We start from the raw sequence: 18,056 nt of genomic DNA, 5'->3' as shown, positions 1-18,056 counted from the left end.
AATGTGGGTGTGTGTGTGTGTGTGTGTGTGTGTGTGTGTGTGTATACATACATACATATACATATATCTCAAAATATGTTGTATGCCATAAATATAAAATATACAAGTATGATATATGATATTACTTTTCAATTAAATAATAAAATATCTGCATTTATCCAGGATAAGGATTATACACAAGCTTTCTGCAATTGCCTCTTTTATGTCTTGTTAAAGCAATTGTAAATATTTAACTATATGTGTTCTCTAAGTATATACTTGTGAAAAGTTTACAGTATTGTCTTTAATTAAATTTTTACACCATTATGTTTAAAATGTGAATTCAGTCAAATTAAAAGTGCTGTTAGAATTTAGAAGCTGTAAATAGTTTGAAAGAAAAAAATATTGTTATGTTAAAGATCATTAGGGTGGTGTTTTCTTAGAGAACAGTGACTAGTGCATAAATTAAACATAATATGAAGACTAACTTAGGGCTGGAGAGATGGCTTAGCAATTAAGACATTTGTCTGCAAAGCCAAAGGACTTTGGTTTGATTCCTTAGGACCCACTTAAGCCAGATGCACCATGTGGCGCATGCTTCTGGGTTCTTTTGCAGTAGCTGGAGTCCCTGGCATGCCCATTTTCTCTCTCTCTCTGTCTGCCTCTTTCTCTCTTGCTCTCTCAAATAAATAAATGAAGTTTTTTAAAGTAAAGATTAACTTAGCATGCTCCTTCTTCATTTCTATAAATTATCAAAGGAAATTATATTTACTATATTAACAATATCATGAGAGAGTTGTCTTGATTTTGGAGAAATTAATATTTTTCACCAAATTAATTTCTTATACTTTTGATATTCCATTTACTTCATTAATTTAAAACAAAAACAATTCAGACTAATATTAAAATTTTCCATAGGTTTATCATATTGAAAGCAAAAACTGTGTTTTAAAAATCAGAGATCACTGAATATTTTCAAAACACATATTAGAAAATCAATGACTCTCCTTTTAAAGCTCACTGAATCATTACCTACTGCTTTCAAACACATGAAGAGAATGTAAGATTCAGTGTCCATTATCCACTAGATTTGGTAGCAACCAGAGATAGAGCATGTCTCATCTAGGTAATGACCTAGAAAATGGGAAACGGCTTTGTAATTAGGTGCTGAAAAGTTCCACAGAAGTAAATAACTGGCTTTGTTCAGATGGTACTCTCCTTCTCTTTAGTGCCAGTCTAAGGTTTCTGAAGTCAACTGTCAAGGCCAAGTCAAGGCAACCTTGCTCTGGGGTATAGAGGGAATTACAATGATTGACTGCAAGCATCTCCAGCTTGACAGAACAGTAGTGGAGTGACCTACAGAGTGAACCAAAGAGGCTATCAAGGATTAGTCTTCTGATTGTCCATTAGCCCTTACATTACCAACAACTGATAAACTAGTAGTATTTAACAATGGACATATTATAGCACCTGCTGAGAAGAGGTGACATTGAATAACTGTAGACTAGAATGTAGTTTTGGAGAAATCTGTGTATTCAAAAATTTTAGAATTTTAATACTAAGAAAAGTTAAGAGTTTGTCTCTCTTAAAGATAATATTTCAATCATTGGGAAATCTTCATTTTAAAGATTTCATTCTAAAATCCTTCTAACTATTCTGAAAACTTGTTCATTTTGTTTCCAATTTTATTATTAGTCAAAAAATCATGTCAATTGCTGTACTATTGAGCAGGGAGTGAATCATTGTAGTTATTTTGCAAGTAATCAAATATAAGAAAGAGAAAATAATGAACTCAAAATATTAACAAAATCTGTTGATGGTGCCATTATACTGTTTTAAATGTGACAGTTTCTAAAGACAAAATCAGAACATTGCACCGATTTTGAATTTGTTTTAAAATCCTCATATGCTATTGTTATTCCAGAGTTGGAAACATATGAGAAAATGTTCTAAATTAAACGTTAGTTAGCATACTTACGGCAGTCATCAGGTTCATCAGACCCATCACCACAGTCATCCACCGTGTCACATTTCCACCAGAATGGGATGCATTTGTCAGTTTTGCATCGGAACTTTAAAAACAAGGAAAAGATTAATAATCACACACATCCATGGCAGGTATTCATAAACACATCAGGGCAGCCCAGCCTAGCCACTCTTTTACTGTATATGTGAATATACATGGGTAACAAACAGCCTTCATCGTGGGGAATGAAAGCACACATACACAGATGATCATTTAGGTAGGTGCAATGCTCAGAAATGCTCAGAGACTCCTGTGTTCACCACCATCTTCACTGTTTATGTGTTATCACAAGGACTCCTGTGTCCACAGTCAAGCTCCCTATTTACATGCTGTCTCTGGGACTCCTGTGCACACAACGAGGTTTACTGTTTACATGTTATTTTGGGGACTCTGGTGCCCACAGCCAGAATCACTGTTACCATGTTATCTTGGGAACTCCTGGACACACTGCCAGATTTGCTACTAAGATGTTGTCTCAGGTATGCTGAATAGTTGCTATTGAAACCCGGTAGCCATAAAAGCATAACACAAGTTTTTCTAGATATAAAGTTTGACAATCCTGTAGCAGACCAGGCATATCAGGAGGGGAATGTCAACTGAATTGTTTTATTAATTCAAATTAATATAATAGAATCTCTCTCTCTTTAAGATTTTTTTGTTTGTTTTGTTTTTTGAGGTAGGGTCTCCTTCTAGCTCAGAATGACCTGGAATTCACTACGGAGGCTCAGGGTGGCCTAGAACTCATGGTGATCCTCCTACTTTTGCCTCCCGAGTGCTGGGACTAAAGGGGTAGACCACCACACCCGGCCTTCTTTTAAGATTCTTGGATAACTCATTGGTCATATATTGTTAGCTTAAAAGTTGAGCATAACCTGGGATACTCTTTCCAACTCTATCATGCTATGATTCTGGAAAGCATTCCACCTCAAAACCTACCTATAATCTGATAAGTATTGTCCCACATTACTTTAGAAAATACAGTTATTTTCATTATTTAGAATTATTTAAAAATACAGCCACAAATGGCAATAGAGTGTGAATGTGACTATAGTACATTATATAATAATTACATAATTGAAAATGTTATAATGACATACACTGTTTCACATAGTTAATATAGTTGATTTTTCTTAAATATCCGTAATCTATGGGGACAAACAATAGGAAATTGTGATAATTTTTAAAAGATGTAAAAATTATGTTGTAATGCCTTTTGCCAACTTTTATTGTCTTTGTTATTGATTTTATTTGAGACAAGGTATCATCCTATAGTATAGGCTGGCCTTCAGGTCAAGGCAATACTCCTGCCTCAGCTTCTCAAGTGTTAGGATTACAGCCATCATGCCTACATAAATTTAGTTTTTTTTGAAAATAGAAATAGAGAAAATACAATTGTAATAAATAAAGATAATCATTTAAAATACTATCAACTGAAAATGTCAGTGTTATATTTTAAGTTTTGGGAATGCTTTCCCTTTAAAATACTGAAAGTAATCATAAGAAAGGTAATGATAGGAGTATATGTATGTGTGCTAGTTTGAATGTATGACTCCATATACTCAGGCTTGATACTTGAGTCTCCACTGGGAAGATTCCTACTCAGGAAGAGATAGGTTCTTGGTGGTGGATCTTAGAGTCCTACTGTATAGTGTGCAGAGTTGCAGCTTTGGCAGTTCTGTGTTGCTGGCTGTTGGTGTTGTCTCTCAACTTGGATTTAGGGAAGTGAGCCATCATGTTCTGCCATTGATGGTATACCTATGGATTTTATTAGCCTGAAGTGAGCCCTTTCTTTCCATTAACTGCTTCTGTTCAGGTGTTTGTCCCAGCAATGAGAATCAGACTGCAATAGCAACTTGGTACCTGATGACTGGGGATATTGCTGTGCTGAATCTTATCATGTAAATGTTGATCCTTTGGATCTTGTGCGCTGGAGAAATGTGGAAGGGCTTGGCACTTTGGCTTAGAGAAGCCTTAACATGGTACTGTAAGCAGAGCTTGATTGGCTGTTCTGGTGAGAGTTTGAAAATGCTAAATGACTAGGTTGTGAACGTTCAAGGGGAAAATTGAGACCTTTTTTTTGAATTTGGGTATTGGCAGAAAGTTGGTTGTATTCTGCCCAAGTCCTAAGAGTTTCATCAGGGTTAATTTTAAAAGTAATGGACTAATGCAATTGGTAGAAAATATAAAATGGAAAGTTATGAAAAAATGCACAGTTATAGCTAGAGACATGGCTTAGTGGGAAAGGCTCTTGTCTAAAAAGCTTAGGGACACGGGGTCTGATTCCCCAGATGTACAAGGTGGTTCATACATCTGAAATTTTCTCTATCTGCTTCTTTCTCTCTCTCTATCCTTCTATCTCTCTCTTTCATAACACACACACACACACACACACACACACACATATTACAGAGAATAAAATTTAAGAAAAGAACTGTACTGTTTATCACAAAAAATTAAACAAATTTAAGGTTTTTGGCTAAAACAAATACTTTAAAAAATTATTAGGGCTGGAGGGATGGCTTAGTGCTTAAAGCATTTGCCTGCAAAGACAAGAGACCAGGTTTGATTCCTCAGGATCCACGTTAGCCAGATTCACTAGGGGGCACACACATCTGGAGTTTGTTTGCAGTGGCTGGAGGCCCTGGTGCACCCATTCTCTCTCTCTCTTTTTCTCTCTCTCTCTCCCTCTTTCTCAATCAACAAATAAATAAATAAAAATAAAAGAAAAAATACATTAAAGTTATTGTCACAGAGACTGGTTTTAAGTTACTGTGCTACAGTTGTTAAATAAAAGGGTAGGCCAACTGCTTTGCATTGTGACAATGGAAAAGATTCATTGAGGATAAGATGCTCCCAGGAAAGGCTCAATGCATAGAAATAAAAATTATTTTTACAAGGAGTTAACTAAGAAGAAAACTTATAAAAGTGTATACTGCTTTACAAGGTCAGGGTTTACATTCCCTTCAACTTACAAAATTGGCTACACTGCTGCTTACTTGGTAATGGTTTTAAAAGCATGAAGAATGCATTTGAGGTCATAAAGTACAAGTGGTTCGAGAAGCTGCTGCTGATATGTAGCACATGAAGCAGGGTAAGGTCCCTATATTAGAGGCCAAATAAAGCCATTGTAAGGAGGTGAGAAGGTTTACAATGGTTTGCAGTGGAGAACTGATGATGTTTGGGTATACCAAAACTGTATAATTTCTACCACAGAGTGCTGTTGGCTAGGGATAGAAGATTTCCCTGGAAAACTCAGCCTAGTTGGAGGGGTGGAATTAGAAAATTAACAGACTGTCATCACTGATTATGGATGTTGGACATAAACTGACAATTACTGATTCATATTCGTCCATTCTGTGGTTGCTATGCCTTATTTCACTGGACTGTTAATCTGTACCATTATGTGTTGGATGTATTATTGAATACTCTCTGTATGAGGAAAGTGAACTACCCATAAGTTCACCCGTAAACCAAAGCAAGGAAGAGTTCTATAAACTTACAGCTTCACCACTGACAAACTAGATATAATGGCTGACCTGAAAGGCTCTATATAAGGACTACATGCATCAAAATTCATTGGCATTAAAATTACTTTAACAGGAAAAGTAAGCTAAAAAATGTAGTCAATTTCTCCTGTTATTATCAAATGATGTTCTTCTTTCTTGCAATGGCATTTTAGCAAAAAGCCTGTATCATAATATTCATCTAGAGTTGAAAATATTAACTTGATAATTTTCTGAAAGTAATTTTCTTTTTGAAGTGTTTATATCATCATTCTCATGTGAGGAACTGACAAGCCGTTGACATTTATTGTGGCATGTTAAATGCAAGAAAAAATTGTAACTAAAAAATGCACCCTCAATTCAATTGTCTTTATTGAAAATAGTTCAGTGATCTCAGTTTGTTCATTTAAAATACTGTTGCTATCTTCTAGCGTGAGAATTTGGCCTTAGCTTTTGCTGAATGTGTCTTGATAGCATGGAGTTGATTCTGGATAGAATTACATTGAATGTGAGAATGAAAATTTTCTTCCACCAGAAAGATGAGAAGAAATAGAGACTAAGAATCAAGGAGAAATCTGTCTGTTAGCTGATTTTCTCATAATTTGCTTAGCTTATGATCATGTCTGTTGTGGGTTTTCACATTATCAGAGGGAAAAAATTACCTTCATAGATAGTGACTGTCTGGGGATAAAAGGCTAAATCTGAGAGCAATTGCCTTGAACATTAAATATCTATAGTCATTACAGTATATCAAAGTACATTATTAGTAAGAAGATTTCAGGATTCCCGAGTATTTGAAAAGTATTCCTGGCTATGATGGGAAAAGTATATAAAATATACACTTCATTAAATATATCAGTTTAAATAAACACTAGGTATTGAAATTATACATGGAATGATGATTTTTTTCCTCCATTTTATTCCTAATAAGAATACAAAAGGATGTTAAGAAAATAAACAACAGATTAAGGGCTGGAAAGATGGCTTACCAGTGAAGACTCTTGCAAGCAAAGGCTAAGGAGCTAGGTTTGATTACCTAATACCCACAAAGCCAGATACACCTGGTAGCACATGAGTCTGGAGTTTGTGTGCAGTGGCTAGAGGCCCTGGCATGCTCATTCTCTCTATATCTGCCTCTTCCTTTCTTTTAAATTTCCCACAAAATAAATGAATAAATAAATAAATAAATAAATAAATATTTTGGAAAACAGATTAAAACATAGTTTAATACTAATCAACATTTTATTCTCAAAAGAAATCATCTGCTTCATGTCTGGACTTTATATTACTTATATTTAAATTCATTAACTTAAAAAAAGATAAGGGTTAGGGTCTAGCAAGACAGCTCAGTGGATAAAGTACTTGCTGAACAAGTGTAAAGACTGGAGGTCAGATTTTCAGTGTATATGTAAGTTTATAGTGTGTGAAACATCCTGGTAGTAAAGTAATGACAGAACTCAAGAGATAGAGGAGGGATCACTGAAACAAGCTGGCTAATGAAATTCCTAATTGTTCAAGGTTCCAGGTTCAAGTGAGGTCCTGCTTGAGTAAATAAATTGGATAGTGATCAAGGATGACTCTTTATGTCTACATTTGGCCTCCAAACACAAATTCACTCATGTGCTGACACACCAGCACACACATATATACCCTTGCATACACAATATCAGAAATTCAAACATATGCACACATATACACTCACACACACAAGAAATAATGACTGAGAAATATAAACATAAAATATTCTTCACAAATAAACAAAAACATATAAAATGTTTTCTGAGGCTAGTGCCTTCATAAATCAATTTTAGACTCTTTAAACAAGCCATGAGCACAGGATGATGAAACTCAGATGCTTGGACACTAAAATATAATTGAAACATGACTCTCTACTGAAAGTGTAAGTGAAGACATTTAAAAATGTTTGCTTTGCTCCACTTAGAATGATCTATTACACAAGAAAAATGACTAGTATATTAGCCCTTCAACTCAATCTTGATGGTAGATTCAGGTAATACTTTCAGTTCTAATAGAATTTGCATTGGTATGATTTGGGCATTTTTTTTAAATAAAAATCATATTGGGGGCTGGAGAGATGGCTTAGCGGTTAATTGCTTGCCTGTGAAGCCTAAGGACCCCGGTTCGAGGCTCAGTTCCCCAGGTCCCACGTTAGCCAGATGCATAAGGGGGCACACGCGTCTGGAGTTCGTTTGCAGAGGCTGGAAGCCCTGGCACGCCCATTCTCTCTCTCTCCCTTTATCTGTCTTTCTCTCTGTGTCTGTCTCTCTCAAATAAATTTAAAAAAAATCATATTGGTTTGGGAACATGTGACTGGTAACAATTACTACATGAAAACAAATAAGTCTTAAATGAAATTTGGAAATAGAAAATTTTCATCAAAATTTAGTGATATGAACTCATCTACTTAGAATATTAGTTTATTTAAATGTCTACCCCATTGAAAATCTCTGCTTACTTGAATTTTCATAACTATCTTTAGAAAACTTTACTGCTATTTTTATTATTTATTTTTACTTATTGATTGATTGATTAATGTGCATTGTGTGAAGACACATATGTTATGTCCCATATGTGGAGGTCAGAGAAGAGCTTGAAGGTTTGTCTTGAATTTTTATTTTTATTTTTTTAATTTTTTTCTGTATTTATTTATTTACTTGCAATCGGAGAGAATGGGCATGCTAGGGTTTCCAGCCACTGTAAAAAAACCTCCAGATTCACACAACCATTTGTGTTCCTGGCTTTATATGGGTACTGGGGAATTGAACCTGGGTTGTTAGGTTTGTAGGCAAGAGCCTTATCCTAACCCCCCTGCCTGCTTTTTGAGGCAGGATCTCTTGTTCATTGCTTTTCCTCCACTTGTGACTTTCCTGGAAATTCTTCTGTCATGGTCTCCCTTATTGGTGTAGGTACACTTGAATTACCCCAAAGTTTGCCACAGTTTTTGCCTTTTGAAATACCATTTGGGCATGGAAACTCAGGTACTCAGAATTCATCAGCAAGTTCACTATCCATGGAGAGATCCCACTAATCCTATTGCTGTATTTTATTTTTATTATTATTATTTATTTGGTGCTCTCTCTAAAACTCAAGCTAAAATATTGTTATCACTTAATCATTTGGGAATATGGGACCATGAAGAGATTATATTATGTCACAAATACCCCCATGAACACAAAAATGGGAGAGTAGGATGGTTATCAAGGGAGAGGATATATATATATATGTTAGATGTTCTTTTTAAAATTTGGTTTGCATTTTACCTTTATATTAACCTAAACTATTTTGCTTTAACAATAATCAATTAATTTAAAAATTGAATTGGGGAGCTGGAAAGATGGCTTAGCAGTTAAGGCACTTGCCTACAAAGCCAAAGGACCCAGGTTGAATTCCCCAGGACCCATGTAAGCATGATGCACAAGGTGGCACATAGATCTGGACTTTGTTTGCATGGCTGGAGGCACTGGCACACCCATTCCTCTCTCTCCCTCTCTCGGCATCTTTATCTCTCCTATGAATAAATAAATAAATAAATAAATTGAATTGGAGCTGGAGAGATGGCTTAGCAGTTAAGGTTCTTGCCTGTGAAGCATAAAAACCCAGGTTCAATTCCCCAGTACCTATGTAAGCCAGATATACAAGATAGCACATGCATCTGTAGTTTGTTTGCAGTGCCTAGAGGCCCTGGCATGCCCTTTCTCTCCTCTCTGTCTCTCTTGGCTACTTTCCCTCTCCCTCCCTCAAATAAATAAATGTATAAAAATAAAATTTAATTGTTATTTTCTTATCTTTTTTATTAAACTATATTTTAGAAATTTTACTGTGTTGCCGGGCATGGTGGCTCACATCTTTAATCCTACCACTTGGGAGGCAGAGGTAGGAAGATTGTTGTGAGATTGAGGACACTCTGAGATTACAGGTCAGCCTGAGCTATAGTGAAACCCCACCTCAAAAAACAAGCAAACAAACAAACAAAAGAAGAAAATGGAGCTAGGATGTCTGTGTGTAATATAGAGGTCTAGTTTGAGACATAGGCTGTGTTAGGCATTTCTACTGGAATACAGGCTCACTGCACAGAAAACATCTTGCAATGTGGGCCCTGCTACCAACCAGGAAACCAGAACATTCAAATCATAGAATTTTCAGACTAAATCTAGTCATTAAAAAGTGATAGATTTAACAAGTTTAGCTCAAATCAAACAAGATATGGACTTCAGTGTTTAATGATAAAATTTTATGTCATATGACTATTGCCAAAACAGTTGTACATAATAAAATCAAATCCATGCAACTAACCTTCATTAAGTAGATATTACTTTCTAGAATAGTTCATTGTAAATAATTAAATTTTAAAAAGTTTTTATAGTGAAGTTAACTTACTATGATTTTTTTTTAAATTTTTATTAGCATTTTCCATGATTATAAAAAAAAATATCCCATGGTAATTCCCTCCCTGCCCCCAATTTTAAAATGAATTGAATTGAATTAGAATAGCTTAGAGAATCATAGTTTATGCAACCCAATTTCTCTGTATCTGCCTCTGAGGAAGGGAGGAAGGAAAGGGTTGTGGGGTGGTCAGGCAGTGGACTATCAAGATTACTTATTATTTAATTATTTTAGCACCATACTCCTTGTGTACAGTGGATTTCAATCTCTTTCTTTTTTGAACTGTACAGAATCTCCTCTGCTGCCACTCTGCCAACTTTAGAATGACTGGCATTATTCCCTGAGTTGAACTTGTTAAGACTGTTTTTGATATTTGTTATGTTTCCTTTCATGCCTGTATTTATACTCTCAAGCCCCAAATCTCATTTTATCACTACATGAAATTGATTTTCTCTTACTCCATGACCATCTCTACAATGTGTGGAACAGGCATTCATTCTATTAAACGGAACAAAAATAAAATGTTTCACAAATGGCTTTGACGCATAGTCAGTCAAACCTTACTAACACCATGCAAAGGCATGCTATGAGTTGACCTCAGACTTCTACTCACCTGACTGGCTGTGCAGTTAGATAAACAAGTCCTATTGTCAGATGCAAGGTAGAAGTTGGTGGGACAAGCACAGGTATGAGTCTTTCCTGGGGCTAAAAGGCACAAATGGCTGCAACCACCATTATTTATCATGCAGAGATGTTTAGAGGCTACAGATATGAAACAATAAGCAGAATTATCAAGATCAATAATGGAACATGAGGCTAGAGATTAAATATTAAACTTCAAAATGTATACTGGAATAAATCTTTGTAAATAAGAATTTATCAAGTATATCACATTATAGGAATATTATACAAATGCTATTCAAAATATGACATCATTAATTTTATTATCAAATCATTTATGAATTTTTCTATCAAAACAAGCATGTTAATAGAACAAATATTCATCAGAAAATAAGCAGAGACTGCAGTACTTCAGATGAAGACATATATGTGTATAGAAATATAGATGCAAAAAATGGAACAATGACCTAATTCTAATAGTATACTGACTTGATATTTAAGCCAGATTTGTGTTTTCTGGAAAATGATCATATATGATACTCCACAAGGCCTGGCAGTGTCTTATTGAGCACATTTGATATTTGTAATATTAAGAATCCCCAAACTACTAAATATAACTCCTTCTACTCAACATTTCAGAAGCTAAAGGATCCCATAAATACACTGTAAACAAGTTATCATGAGAATATAATCGGCACTTCTCAGTCTACATTGTTTTCTTTTCAGGTTAATATGCTTTGAACAAATTGATGAGTTTGTGCTATTAGTGAACTTCCAATCATATCCCTTAATAGCAGCACGTGAAATCAACTGAATTCATTATATAAAATAATGCTAAATAATGTAATCATCTTTCATACTTAACCTTGAAAGAATAAAAAAGTGGAATGAAACTGAAAATGTTGATGCATTATGGAAATCATGGAAAGAATAATTACCATCGGGTTGTCTATAAGAATGATACACCTGGATATCTGTGATGGCATGCCACGAGTTAATCAGTGAGAGTCTGTCTGCTCCCGAGGTTTTATGGGCACGGCTGAGTGACTTGGTTTTCCCATCAGTCCAGTAGATGTAGTCTTCAAACAATGTTAGTGCAATCACCCCTGGAATATCTTGATTAGGGACTGTAATAGGAGATGGTAAGATTAATGTTCAGTCTTGGAAGACTGCCAGCTAAGATATTCAGTACTACATGGGCTGACAGATACAACTGCTACAGAATTTCATGTGAATAATTGCTGTGACAACCTGTCAGGAAGGTAAGGTTCTTTATTACCAGTAAGAGAATGCAAGATTGGGTGCAGGAGTTCACTTTCCTCAGATTTAGCTTGGTTCCATGACTGGGAAGAAAATGAATGTGATCCTTTTCACATTAGAGGAAGGCTGCTTCACCAGACACAAATAATATCCAACATTTTCAAAATCACAATAGGGAATATATATATATATATATATATATATATATATATATATATATATATGATATTTTTTCAGGTAATCTGTTAAATGTGCCACAAAAGTTCATTAATATAAAAAGCACTATAACTCCATTAATATGTACTTTTCTTTAGTTAGCTTTTTATGACTGAAAATTAATACTTGCCATATTCCTCATTCAGAACAACTGAAAAAAAAAATCAAAGTTTCAAATACAATTCACAGTTCTTAGAGAGGTTTAGAGCCTTATTTTTATAGTGGTTGGTAAATTAATATTGTCAATTAAAGGAAGACTTTTACGCTTGTGATTCTGTGTGATTATTCTGATAGTTAAATGTGAACTGTGAAATCACTGTGATTCAGAGACAGAGGAAAAAAAATTAAGAAGGGACTTTTCTAATTATATAGGGTAAGTTACTGAGTAGTGTCGGTAATGCAAGATATATCAAGAAATGCAAGATATAGCAAGACAATATACTGTAAGTATGAAGCTGGTAAAAACCAAGAAAACTCAGATGTGCACACTGTGCATGTTTTCTTTCTTGATATTAAATACAGATCCCCTCAAAACTTTATCCTTAGTGTACTTTTGGAGCAGATTTCTAAAAGTATAAATGGAATTGGATAAAAGATGAAAGGGCATTTTCACAGAAAACCATATACTTAAGCTATTTTTACCCACCATTCTCCCCTTGCTCTATCAATTTATCTCATAAAGATTAATGAATACAAAATATTAATCATGGCAATAGCTGATCACCATGAGGCTTTCAAAACAATGTGTAGGTTGAGAAGTTTTTAAAATCAAATAAACCTATACAGAATATTTTGAAAGGCTCAATGACATTCAGTTTGCATCTGTTTAGATTAAACAGAAGTAATTTAACCATTAAATACAGGCTCAAAAGTGAGTCAATCATCAGTTTAAAATTTCAGCCTATAAAGATTGAATTAACTTGTATGGGATACTGAAGCTATTGCAAGCATTTTCCAATTAGCAGTTCAAAAATATCACAGTCTTTTTAATTATTCAGCATTAAATAGCTCTTGTTTCCCCTAAGCATGTGGGTACTTCAGAATGAAGCTAACAGCAGGTTGTGGTGGCTCATGCCTTTAATCCCTGCACTTGGGAGGCAGAAGTAGGTGGATCGCCATGAGTTTGAGGCTACCCTAAGATTACATAGTGAATTCCAGGTCAGCCTGGGCTAGAGTGAGATCCTACCTAAAAAAAAAAAAAAAAAAAAAAGAATGAAGCTAACATTGATCAGTGTGTGGAAAGACAGTTTTGCCCTCACAACATCAAAGATCTCTCTGGCACAACAGGAACAGTGTTAATCTTGAGAAGTCCTGGAAGAGGAATCCCACTTTTAATAAATTACCTCACTTAATATTTTCTTTTTTTGAGGGGAAGGGGCTCCATTTGGATTTGTTGAATGAGTGAATTCCATGAATGTCTGTTTTCTTATCAGCATGGCTGCCATGGTTCACCCTCAATCTCAGTCTATGGCATGACTGTGATTAACAGCCTAACAGGTGGTGTGTGTGCTGCTAGACCTTGCCGGTCCATCCCTGGGCCTAGACTTCTAGACCATCACTTCCAAGTGAGCATCCCGTCATGTGAGGCTCACAGAAAGCCTTGGGGGCAAAAGTGGGCCTGAGTGACTCAGCCCTCCAAGTTGTGTTTTGCCATGAAGTCATCTAATTTTGTGCAACTACGTGAGGTGGTGCTATCACAGGAATGTTCTTGAACAGGGACAGAGCCTGGAGGGTCATATCCTGAGAAGGTGGTACCAGTGGTAGGTGGTACTGGTTAAGGTTAAAGTCTAGTGGCTAAATAAAGGGCTCTAAGGGCTGTGGGCTTTCTTCCCTGTGGGGCTGAACACCTTAACTGCCTCAGGTGGAATATGACACTTGCCCTCAAGAAAAATCAGAGAGAGGATGAGGTATGTAAGGCCATGGAGACTTCAGGAAGAGGTAGAGAAACAGGTGTCCTTGTGTTCCTAGGGACTAGGTAGGACCTGGGCCAACATCTCACCTATCCAAGATGATAATCAGCATGCTGGTTTCAACAGCATTTCTCAAAAGGCTGTCCACATGGAAGTAATTGATGGGAGGAGGCCCTGAGTGAGTGAGACTACTGGTTGCTGTGGGATTGGTAGCTTAGAAAGGTGGGCAGGCAGGGAAGCTGTGAAGAAGTGTTTATGCATCAGGGACAGATGTGACAAATAAGGGGTAAGAGAAGGAAGTTCAGTCACCATCTGTCCCCAGCCTCCTGCTGACTCAGAAAACCTTGTCTAGGTGCTCACATATCTGGATTAATGTGCTAGAGGCTATTGAGTCTGCTCACCTAATATTAAAAAACAATGTGTATAATTATATATTCAACTGGAAAATAAGAAAGTAGAGAGGTGGGGCAGCCTAGTAAATGAAGTATTGTCATTTGAATCTAAGCCAGCTTCTCTGACTGCTGGGATCTGAGCTATATCACACTTTAGTACTGCCTCTTAGAGAGCAGGCCTGGCAGAGTGGGGCATGTGAAGCAATGGGGTTAATTTCATAAACAGCAGCTGAAAGTTAGATTATTTAATGACTTTACTGGAGTATGTTATATATGATCTTTAGATGTGGGGCAGTTTACATCCTGGACAAATATTTAAGTAGTATCTATCCCTAAGAAACTTCTGTTATCCAATAAGCATTATAAATGTATGGGTATCAGAAAAGCAACCCTTTATTTCAGAAGGATGTTGCATAGCTCAATGTATAGAGCATATTGAATCATCAGGTCAAAGAGAAGAAAAGGAATGTATTTGCCTGACTGGTTCAATTTCTTTTTTTTTTAAATATTTTTATTTATTTACTTATTTAGCAGAGAAAGAGGGGGAGAGAGAGAATGAATGGTCATGCCAGGGCCTCCAGCCACTGCAAACTAACTCCAGAACTGTGTGCCCCCTTGTGCATCTGGCTAACGTGGGTCCTAGGGAATCGAACCTGGGTCCTTTGGCTTTACAGGCAAGTGCCTTAATTGCTAAGCCATTCCTCAAGCCCTGATTTCTTGTAGGCATAGACATTAAACAATAAAATTGGCATATGCTCATTTATTTATGTATTTGTTGCAGGTGTATTTGTATTCATGCTTGTGTGGGTGCACAAGTGTGTGCAGGTGCAAATGCATGTGTGCCATGCACACTGTGACCAGAAGACAGTCTCATTATTATACTGAGCTACATCATCTAAATATTCTGTTAATGATTTTATTTATTTATTTGTTTGCTAGAAGGAAGAGATAGAAGAGAGACTGACAGAGAATGGATGTGCCAGGACCTCCAGCCACTGTAAACGGACTCCAGATGAAAGCATGCATCACTTTGAGCATCTGGCTTTACATAGCTACTGGAGAATTAAATTCGGGTTGTTAGGCTTTGCAGGCAAGCACCTTAACCATTGAGACATCTCTCCAGCCATATTTTTGTTTTGAGACAGGTTTATCATTGTTCTGCAGTTTACCAATAGACTAGATTTTCTTGACATAAGTTTCCAGAGATTCTCCTGTCTTCATGTCCTCAGTCCTTGGGTTACGTGCATGCACCACATTGTATTTATGTGGGTACTGAGGATGCCCTCAGATTCTCATGCTTTCAAGCACTCTAGAGACTCTTTAAGCACGTTATAGCCATCTCCTATTTCTCTCTATCTGGCACTATTTGTGTTATAAGGCCATTCCAAAGCTAACAGTTTGTAGATGTGGTTACTTCCCAAACACAAAATAAAGTAAAAATACTACTATGCCTTAGTATGGACAAACCAAGCCTAATATTTCTAACCTTTCCTGGTCTAATAAAGCTAGTCTTCTAAGGGACTGAGAAACTCTGTTAAGTTACTCCAGTGAAAAATAAGCAAAATAAATCAAAACAATTAAAAAAACCCTTTGATCAATTTTGAAGTTTCAATTCATAGTAGACAGTGTGATGTTGCCATATGCTCTACTTTCTCGTTGGGTCTGTGTATCCCCACCAGAAGTTAATTCACTGCTTCAGACCCTGCAGAAAAAATGCCTTATTTATTAGCTAAGTTATAACTAAGTCTAAATAAATAGGTATTATGTTTTTTTCTATCAATATAGGAAGTCTTTAATGCACATTGAGATTAAATAAGAAATGTTCTGGGCCAAAATGTCATATATATTTTAAACAAGAAGCTATCTTGATTCTGAGTGAAGGAAATAATTTTTGTCTGTTTCACATATATATATATCTCCATATATATATATATATGTATATATATATCCTTTCCATATATATGTATATGGAAAGGATGTGATGACATGGAATCTGATGTAATCTGGTAACCAGTGAAGCTGACAGAATATAAACATGGAATGTGATGGTATAAGAGGAACAAATGAATACTAAAAATATTGCAAAGTGGCTGAATTTAGGAAGAAAAAAGTCAATGTTTTCTCAAAATGATAAGCTCTATCCTTTAAACACAATAATATTATGACTAGTTGTCATAAGATTCCTTTTTCTTAATTATAAAGCAATTTAAAAAGTAAATTTCAGAATTCTTTTATTTATAGGTATTAGGTAGACACACAAAACCTGACAGAAAGCAGAATTGCTGTGGGCTGAGATTCAACAAGTACTTATTATATATTTAAAGCCTATTTTGGAGCTGTTTGCTGAAGTGAGGTTTCTCATTGCTATAACAGCATTATTGATTATAATGTTTCCAACATTCCACAAAAGCACTAAGCTTCTAATTTTTATTGCATAGACTTTATTTTTCAGTGGAAAGGAACTGATGTTCTGCAAAAGACAGTCAATGAAATGCGTCCTTATTTTTTTCCTTTTACTTGGTTGAATGATATCTAATTATGATTCATAGTAGTTATACCAAATAATAAAAACAATGAAATAATAATAATTAATAATGTCAATCCAGAACATACTTTTGGTTAATGTGATGCCACTCTGTGTAAGAAACTCTATCAATTACTCATTTATTAATTAAAATAAAACAAATAAAATGATAATAATAATATAATAAAATAACAATTAAAAATAATAAAACAATAAAATGCAATAAAAACTTTAACATGGGGCTGGAGAGATGGATTAGCATTTAAGGCATTTGCCTGCAAGGGACCCATGTAAGCCAGATGCACAAAGTGGTACATGTGTCTGGAGTTCATTTGCAGTGGCTACAGGCCCTGGTACTTCCATTCTCACTCTTGCTCTCTGTCCTTCTCCCTGTCTCTAATAAATAAATAAAATATTCAAAAAAACTTTAACTCTATATTAAAAAATAAAACAACATTTTGCTTATAATCACAATATTATACAATTTATTTTTACAAAAAAGTAAAGTTAAATGAGCAAAAGCAATTTAGAATGGACTTTAATCTATGTACTATTTATAAGAAAACTAAATAAAAAGTTAGCCTTTAATGTCTACTTGGCCCTCACCCTATACATTATTATATTTGCAAGATTAATACTTGAAAACTTTAAAGTTAACATACCTACTGAATGAAACATTAGTGTTATCAATTTCTCATGTATCTTAAGACTCATATTTTCCTAATTCTTGAAATCATTAATCCCAGGAAGGAATGTTTTTTCTCCACACTTCCAAAATAACTTTAACTGACTTCCTTAGTTTTTATCTGTTCCAAACTCTTGTAAAAATCAATGTTTTTTATCAAAAAAAATTGAAATAAGAACTGGAGTGATATGTAAGGAAATTACTCATAGAAGTATATGCATGGCTAAATGAAATATTGTGTTTTCTTAGATCTCTTTCCAAAATCTAGTAGAAATTATAGCTGAGAAAGAGCCACTCCAAAAGAGAAGTGAGATTAAACAGGGACTACAAAATTGTACATGTTTGAAAACATGTTAAAATTGGATGGCGGTAGAAAGTCACATGCAAGACAGACAATCGAAGATTTATGACAGTGGTGAAAAGGTGGGTGGATAATAGTTTCCAGTTTATGAAAAGTAACCCAGGAGAGAGTAGGTGTCAAAACATCCAGGGTATTCTAATCTTGAAAGAGTATCTGCTGAGCAAGTAGCTTTAGA

General features: G+C 35.3%; 1 protein-coding gene across 2 annotated transcripts in view; it reads right to left on the bottom strand.

The window, feature by feature from the left end:
* The window catches only part of Lrp1b (LDL receptor related protein 1B), a 2,087,209-nt gene that overhangs the window by 211,294 nt on the left and 1,857,859 nt on the right, over window positions 1-18,056 (bottom strand). For both annotated transcript variants that reach the window (XM_045147485.1, XM_045147484.1), the window contains 3 exons: window positions 11,472-11,660; window positions 10,526-10,674; window positions 1,958-2,051 (listed from right to left, as the gene is read on the bottom strand). In XM_045147485.1, the coding sequence (XP_045003420.1) occupies window positions 1,958-2,051; window positions 10,526-10,674; window positions 11,472-11,660 (432 nt within the window). The remainder of the gene's footprint in view (window positions 1-1,957; window positions 2,052-10,525; window positions 10,675-11,471; window positions 11,661-18,056) is intronic.

Source organism: Jaculus jaculus, chromosome 4 (assembly GCF_020740685.1).
Source record: "Jaculus jaculus isolate mJacJac1 chromosome 4, mJacJac1.mat.Y.cur, whole genome shotgun sequence".
NCBI lineage: Eukaryota > Metazoa > Chordata > Mammalia > Rodentia > Dipodidae > Jaculus > Jaculus jaculus.
Note: the sequence above shows the minus strand (reverse complement) of the source record. Positions and strands in the feature narration are given on the sequence as shown.